The following is an 8,565-nucleotide window of genomic DNA, read 5'->3' on the forward strand; positions in this document are numbered from 1 at the left end:
CACATTATTTTAACTAAATGAATGACGTTGGATCTTTGCTGATAGAGAAACGATGCTTTTATTTTATTCATTTATTTTGGTGTGATTCTTTTCGGGGTTTTTTTTAAAATTTCCAATCCAATCTTCATTCATAAACATGGATATACAGCAGCTAAACAACATCTTCTGGACACCAATTGAATCTACCCACACAAATCACAAATAACCCAGAGAGGTCAGCGGTTATCAAAAAGAAAATATATATATAATTAGCTTTGTAATTTGCTTATGTTATTTATATAATATAAATAAGCAAAGCAAAGGCAAAAGAACATTTAAATAAACATTTAGTAAAGCTCACAGAGGTCATTTCTTGGTATTTATAAATAAAAGTACGACGCTTTTAACGTGTTGTTTGTTTTAACGCGTGGTGCGTCTTACGTCACCACGTTAACCCTGAAGCGGAAGTGAACACGAGGGGTTGAAGGGAATCACCACGCACGTTGGGCTGCCGCGACCCCTTACTCAGGTAATTTTATCCCCCTTTCTCTAAATATTAATAGTTATTTAAAAGAAGCATCGTTGTGTCTATGGTTAAAGCTGCCCGTCGGTAAAACGTGAGCTGCTCTGACTCGTTTCCTGTTTCCGGCTGCTAAACGATAAACTTCTGAAAACTAGCCGTCGAGCTAACCGATGCTAATGCGTCTGAACTGTCACGTCTGTTTTAAAGTACTTCATAAAGAAACTCACTGGCGTTATCTGGTGTGATTACCAGCAGCTCGTGACTGTGGTGAAAGCTCTGTGTGTTTTAAAAACCCCCCTCGTGCTGTTTCAGAAGCAGAAGTTTAACCCTCCTCTCCTTCCATCATGGCCGTGAGAGCATCGTTTGAGAAAAACAACGAGATCGGCTGCTTCGCCAAGCTGACCAACACCTACTGCCTGGTGGCCATCGGCGGCTCAGAGAACTTCTACAGGTGAAGTTTTAACTTTTTAACATTATTTACGTTCAGGCCGCTACACGACATTATTTACGTTCAGGCCGCTACACGAGCTTTATCCAGCCGGTCTGTGCAGCTGAATGAGCCTCGGGAGCTTGATGGTAATCAAAGACTTGGACTGTAAGATGAGGTGTGTCAGGTAAATGAAATGAATCATCCCTGAAGACAAAGTACATGTATGCTCATATTTGGGGGCTACGTAAAAGAGTGTTGTTTCATAAATCAGAAACTGTGTAGTTTGTCCAGCACAGAGCGCTGACAAGTGGATCATTCACCTGTGAAACACTTCAGTTGCAGCAGTATATCTTTAATTTATATGGTCACTAAAGTACTGATTGGTCCTGTAACTTAATGTTTCAATACTTCACACTAGGAAACATGAACATTAGAGCTGCAACGATTAATCGATTAGTCGATTGAAAGAAAATTAATCTACTATTTCAGGGGTGGAAATGAACTAGTGGATGAAAAAATCCACCGGCCAAACATATTTTTTACCGGGCAAATTAATAACCTGCCTTTTTATGTCACGTAAACATTTGTTTCAGTACTTTTTAATTGCGATAACAGGGCTGGACGATAGGGCCGAAAACGTTATCACGATAAAAAGTTTCATATCTTTCGATATCGATAATTATCACGAGAAGTATCAAAACGTTATTTTCATTCGAGTTCAAAGGTTGATTATTGCTCCTGGGTGAAAGTTGAAGAAACCTGATGGTTAATTGTGGTTTAAACGCTTCTTTATGGTCAGAACAAACACTTGATGCCAAACACTGGATCACTTCACAAATCTGAGGCAGAACATTCAAAACAATTCCTTTTCAACAAATAAGCCTGAGTAAAATTAAGTAAAAGCTTTTTTCAGTCCATTTTTCCTCAACAAAATAAACATTGAATATTTATTGAACATTTGTTATATTGTTGTTGAAAAAAATTATATTCCGATAAATTGTTATTGTTTTATTGTCCAGCCCTATGAGATAATATTCTGTTGAATACAAACTTAAAGAAGACATCAGATTGAAATTTGAAGCTAAATTCATTTATTGCTATTAAATGTACTTAAGACATAACATTGGTTGTTTTATAAACTTACAAGATACTTATTATTATTATTATTATTACAAGATAATAATTCAACTTAAATCTCATTACTGCTCATTCTTAATCATGCTTTATCATTCAACTTTAACTATCTTTATAAATAATTTTTTGAGTTCTGCTTCAGCCTCAGTTTTGCCCCCACACAATATTCATTAAACTTTCATATTAATATTAATTAATTAATTAATTAATTGATATTAATTGTAGGTTGTTTTCATTGATTAAAAACAGAAAAACAGTCTACATTGGTCTCTAATTTATTTATGCTAAGAACTAACAAAAAAAATCACAAGGATTTATGCACAAAAAAATAACTGTAGGTTGTAGTTTTTACTCGCACATCGTAAATCATTTCTCTGGTTCTATTTTAGGGGCAAATGCATGTGAAACACTCTGTTTAGCAAAGCGTCATCTGTCCTGAACCCGTCGCTCTGCTGTTCTTCTTCTTCTTGTTTTATTTGCAGTGCTGTTGACGTCCCTTCACTGTTTCCGAGCTGTTCTACACGCTGCTACTGGCTTTAATGGAGGGGAACTAAGCAAACAGCGGTTAGAAATAAATGGGACATTTACGGGGAAATATTTTAACGAGATGACACGGTAAAATATGGGAGAAGCCCGGGGGAAACGGGAGGGTTGTCCTCTAACCCGTGTGTTACACACGATTTTTAGATCCCTTGGCACAGCGGGGACCAATTTAAGTGCGACACGCTAATCCAGTCAAAAGCCAACAACGCTAATCCGGTCAAAAGCCTATTATATGGAGATATCTTACCGAATACGTTTACCCGCCAATGCGGCGGGTAGCCTTCCAACAGACGGCAAACGGAAAATCTACCCACATTTGGCGCTGATTTTCATTTCCAGCCCTGCTATTTTTATAATCGATTAATTGTTTCAGTTATTATTTTTTTTAAGCAAAAATCTGTGAAAAATTTGGTTTCATCTTCTTAAATATGAGGAATTGCTGCTATTCTTTGTCATTTATGACAGTAAATGAAAAGTCTTTGGGTTTTATTCTGTGGTTTGGATAAAAGAAGCAAATTGAAGATGTCACTTTGTGCTCTGGAAAATTGGGATTTCACAATTTCTTGACATTTAATAGACATATTGCAGAATTGTGTCATTTTCTGCTGCATGGAAATACTGCTATATCAAACCTCCATTTAAAAATCTGCAAAATTAAAGTTTCCTTCCACATAGGCAAACATACATATCAGGTAGGACATAATTTAATGTATTTCAAGAATCAATCACATTGAAATTCAGCATGTTAATGATCCAGCATGCAGACCGTTATTTGGATGTGGTCTCGCAGTTTAGTCAGTTGGGAACAAAAGTCAAAATAATTCTACAAATTCATATTTATGTAAAAGACGCCTTTGTCTCTCTTGGATGAGCCAGATCAGTTTCCACGCAGAGCTGAAATAAGTGACAGGCTGCCGTTGTTTTTGTGACTGCAGTGTGTTTGAAGGGGAATTATCAGAAACCATCCCAGTGGTCCACGCTTCCATAGCAGGCTGTCGCATCATTGGGAGGATGTGCGTGGGTGAGTAATGCTCTGGAGGGCACAACACTCACACACTAACACTTCTTATGTCGGTTTCCTCTTTCATCCGGCTTTTGGAAATCTTTATAGCACATCGATCCCTAACGACACCTTTCTTTCATCCTTTGATTTTAATCTCTTACTTTTTTCTTTTTCAAAATCTGTTCACAACATTCTTCTTTTCTTCCCATCGACACAACAGGTCAAACAGAAACAAAAGCTAAATCTGACTCGGTTAGGGGGATGGCTAGTTTATTTATTCTCTTGTGTTTGTCCTGTACTCAGGTAACCGTCACGGCCTCTTGGTGCCCAACAACACGACAGACCAGGAGCTGCAGCACATCAGGAACTGCCTGCCTGAAGCAGTGAGGATGCAGCGAGTGGAGGAGAGGCTGTCCGCTCTCGGGAACGTCATCGCCTGCAACGACTACGTAGCGCTGGTCCACCCCGACCTCGACAGGGTGAGACGGATAAACACACACACACGGCTGTGTCTTCATCACGTCCTTCAGAAGCCATTACATTGACTTACATTCATCTCTTGGAGACACCTCAGCTGACAGTCGTTCCTACAGAGAGACCCCTAACGAGGGGCCGGGGGCCGGGGCCGAGCTCGTGACAGTGGCCTTAATGTCCTGGTTTTAGTTAGTTTGGTTAATTTGGCATTCGATATTAAGTTGTTTTAGGAATCTTTCACTTAAAATGTAACACATTTTCTGGTTTTATCTTCACAAATACACTAGTTTTTCTTATCCATACTGTCTTGAACTCAATATTCATGGCTAAAAGTTGGAAGGATAAAGTGAGAAAACGATTCAATTTCATTTCTACTAATTTGTGGTTTCTTTCATAAACTAAATGGTTCGTGGTTTAGTCAAATAAATCAAGAGATTTATTAATTACGCCTCAGTTCACATGCAGTTGTAACAGAAAGATGTCTGTAAACGTTCTCAGTCATCCAGGTCGTAGTTATCCAAAGAAGGTTAAAGTCCAGGGCAATTGGACTTGGTTGAAGATTCTGATTTTAGCAGTAAAGTTTCAGATGACATCTTGGTGATTTATGGTTTATTTAGGATTCATGATGTAAGTATTTACTCTGGGATCTGACGACATTGAACACATGCCCTCCCTCCCGTTCAGGAGACAGAGGAGATCCTCGCAGACACTCTGAAGGTGGAGGTTTTCCGTCAGACGGTCGCAGAGCAGGTCCTGGTCGGCTCCTACTGTTCTTTCAGCAACCAGGGAGGCCTCGTCCACCCGAAGACGTCTATAGAAGACCAGGACGAGCTGTCGTCTTTGCTACAAGTTCCTCTAGTGGTGAGCGATGGGAGGAGGGGCACCTGGGGTCGAGTCCGAGTTCAAATCTTTGTTTATCCCACGGCTCGACTGTAACAGCCAACTCTGTTGAGGACTTCTGTCAGCAACTTTTTGCAGTTTGATTTGTCGATCGACACTGTGTCCCTCCCCCTTTTGTATGTCATCGTTGTGAATAAAAGTGCTCGTGTTGCATTTGGTTTATTGGTTGCTGAAGAAATGCAATTGCTGCAGTTGAAAAAAATAAAAATCACACAAATACCCAACACAACAGACTAGAGAAGTAGTGAGGCAGCGGATTTTCCCAAGAAAGAGCGAGAGAAGTCGACTATTTCACGTTTTTATTGCATCAACCAGCAGGAGAGAAAAGAAACATGAGTAATATTTTGTACACAACAGTAAAACTAACTTCCTGTTCAGGCCGGCACAGTGAACCGGGGCAGTGAGGTGATCGCGGCAGGGTTGGTGGTCAACGACTGGTGCGCGTTCTGCGGCCTGGACACCACCAGTACCGAGCTGTCCGTCATCGAGAGCGTCTTCAGACTTAGTGACACGTCACAGCCCTCCGCCATCGCCACCAGCATGAGGGACTCTCTGATCGACAGGTGACTTAACACACACACAGACGCACACACACTTTCACCTTTTTATTTTTGTCTAGTTACGTAAGAGCTTCAGACAAGCTGAACATGGAGGTTTCACACATTCAAGTTCATTAAATGAAGCCTGAGAGTGAATTTGTAACAACCCAGATCTTTTATTTTTCTCACACGTTCACACACAAACGATTGTAACACTCGACCTTCTACACTTGTGTGACAGACTGACTCACTAAAACTTTTAATCACACGCCGCTCTGAAAATGACCATGTGATGCTTCGGTTCTTTCTCTCAGCCTGAAGAAGGTGTCTCGACCATCTGTTTGTTTTATAACTGCTCACCACTTGCAGCCAGGCCTCATCAGCAGTGTTACTTCACACTGAAAGCCACGTTTGTTGTGTTGACTTGATCTTCACTCAGTCTGTCGTTCAGACCTTCAGATTCATTCATTTCCTTTTTACACAAACTCTCATCCGAATAATGAAATTGGAGGCAAGTTGTCGCTGAAAATTTTTTTCAAAAGTTAAAAGAATTTTGATGGATACAGCTCGTCTGCCCGGTTCATTAAAGAAGTCGGGCACGTTGGAAAATACACATATTAGTATTTGTCTAACTCATTTATCGGTTTAATGAATATGAAGCTACAGCCAACAGCTGCTTAGCATCAGGAGATACAGCTAACCTGATTGTCCGAAGGTAACAAATTGACCTTCCAGCTCCTCCTAAAGGTCACTGATTAACATCTCGTTTGTTTGTTCTGTACAAAACCGCATGACCTCACCTGACTCAGTTCCTATCAGCTCTACAGAGCACATTTTTTTTTGTTTTCCCAGCCTGCAACAGTGTATTAAAGAGAAGACGTCAATAATAATGAGGCCCCACTAGGGCTGCACTATATTTGAAAAAACTGACATTGCAATATTTTTCTCTGCTGCGATATATAGAGATATAGATAGAGAGATGTAGACAACTAGCGGGGGCGGGGCCTGCTTTAGTTGTTTGATAAACTGATCGAGAACAGTATTGTGATTGGTGGTTCGCTGTGACTGCAGGGTCTGCTTGTTACTAGAAACTCTGTATCCAACAAGTCTTAAATCACAGTAAATGTTGATGTTACATCAGAAAGACTTGTCTTGTAGATTAGTCATGGAGAATGAGAACTGTACGAGTGTTCCTTTTGTATCACGCTGCAAAAAAAGGTTGGTGTTTGAGTTAATTTGACTTCCTTGACATTGCATTGTTCTGCGATGTGATTCTTGCGCAAAGGCTCATTGCGATGACGATGCTGAAACGAGATATTGTGCAGCCCTAGGCCCCACAAATATGATTAAAATCTAAAAAGCACTGAGTTACAGGAACAATTTAGCCATTAAATGTTGTTTCCGTGTGATTTCAACCCTCTCCCCTCCTCTGTTTCCCATCAGCATGGCGTAAGTTTCCCTGCAGTTGAAGAGCTCTGCTGTGGTTCACCTGGTCTCACACATGAAGCCAACAAGCTGCTGGACCTCATTCCTCAATTTAAAACACAGTACAGCTCATGTACTCAGACATCACAGCCTCCACCTGCAGCCATATTACAGTGATAATTTTGTACTTAATTTTTATTTTTTTTTGGTTTAACCTTTCTTAAACCTTCCTTCTAATTAGCTGAGGTATTTTAGGAAATGGTCAGTTTCCAATAAAAGATCCTGGCAGTTGAAACGTGTTCAGCTGTACATCCACCACCTCATCTCCACAACTACTTTTCAAAACAAGAACAAAAACATGGTGCATAGAAGGTGAAAGAAAGCTGTCTGAAACTGTGCTGACATACAAATTGAGGAATCTCATATTTCAGCTTTTGTGGCACTAATGTGAATATTTTTTTAATCCAAACAGGTAGAAATAAGATTGAACGTTTTCTCCCAGTTCGGATAGACCAGAAGTAACCGAGACTGCGCTAAAAGGAATAAAAGATCACATTTATTTTTGTGCCTGTATCGTTAATAAGTCACCGTGGGAAGAAAAAAAAAAAGTGTCAAACGTCTTTTGGTAGGAGGCTGTGTTCTGAATGTAATTCTGTTGCCATGAAAGAATCACCTCCCTGATGCTTCGGCAGCTCTGATGGGTGACGGCACGATATGTTGTTGTCACTTAAAGTCAGTCAGGAACCATCTTTTGGTTCCTCACGCTGTTGCCTGAAGCTATCAGGGATTCCCATCAACACGGACGCACACACTACCAACCGTATCACCACCTCAAACGTTTATCTGATGTTTAAAGGGTGGAACCCACAGTTGCTTTTGGCATTGAAACTGTAAAAGTCAAATATCCAACATTAATTTGAAAGTAAGAGTGTTATTGAAGGATTAAGAGTGATGCTTTCTCTGGACGAGTGCTGAGCAAGCTTTCTATTTGAGGTCTGATATCACTCGATTTGATATTGTAGTGTTTAACAAATGACAATGTACAACATGCAGTTTGACTAATAGACACAGGTAGTGTGGGATTTCACTGTTGCTGGTCTTGTATGTAATGTCTACACACAAACTGTATAAAGAAAAAGTCAGATTAAAGCAGAGATGGATGCATGAAGGATGGATGATATAGTGACAGTTTGTACTTCAGTGTTTCTGTAACAAATCAAGGCCTGCCTGGTGAAGCATATTAACAATATCTGTCTTGTAAAATAAAATAAATTACCCTCTTTTTATCTGCGTGATGTGTGAGGTCACTTGAAAAACACAACAAGATCAGAATTAATTTAAATACTGCATGGGAAGTTGGGAAACGTAAAGTAACCAAGGAATGTAACTACACATTTACTCAACTTAAGAGCAATTTTGAAGTTCTTTAAAAAAACCAAAAACAACAGTATTTACATTTTATCCTTTTTTGCACTACATTTGAGGTTTTTTTACTTTCCACATTTGACAGCTACAGTCAGTATAGTTCAATTAAATTAAACCAGTTGTTACCAACCTTTTTGGCTTGGTGAGAGCTAGCTTACTGTCTAGTCAAATGCAGTTAACTACTGGCTAA

General features: G+C 39.7%; 1 protein-coding gene across 1 annotated transcript; it reads left to right on the top strand.

The window, feature by feature from the left end:
* Nucleotides 1-402: 402 nt before the first annotated feature.
* On the top strand, nucleotides 403-8,236 carry eif6 (eukaryotic translation initiation factor 6). Its single transcript, XM_038697697.1, has 7 exons — nucleotides 403-508; nucleotides 815-953; nucleotides 3,545-3,630; nucleotides 3,916-4,091; nucleotides 4,771-4,947; nucleotides 5,365-5,549; nucleotides 6,969-8,236. The coding sequence occupies exons 2-7, from the start codon at nucleotides 847-849 to the stop codon at nucleotides 6,976-6,978; spliced, it is 741 nt and encodes a 246-aa protein (XP_038553625.1). The 5' UTR covers nucleotides 403-508; nucleotides 815-846; the 3' UTR covers nucleotides 6,979-8,236.
* Nucleotides 8,237-8,565: the final 329 nt, after the last annotated feature.

The sequence above is a fragment of the Micropterus salmoides genome, unplaced genomic scaffold, assembly GCF_014851395.1.
Source record: "Micropterus salmoides isolate LMB-PRFRI ecotype aquatic unplaced genomic scaffold, ASM1485139v1 Ms_hic_scaffold_4, whole genome shotgun sequence".
NCBI classification, from domain to species: domain Eukaryota; kingdom Metazoa; phylum Chordata; class Actinopteri; order Centrarchiformes; family Centrarchidae; genus Micropterus; species Micropterus salmoides.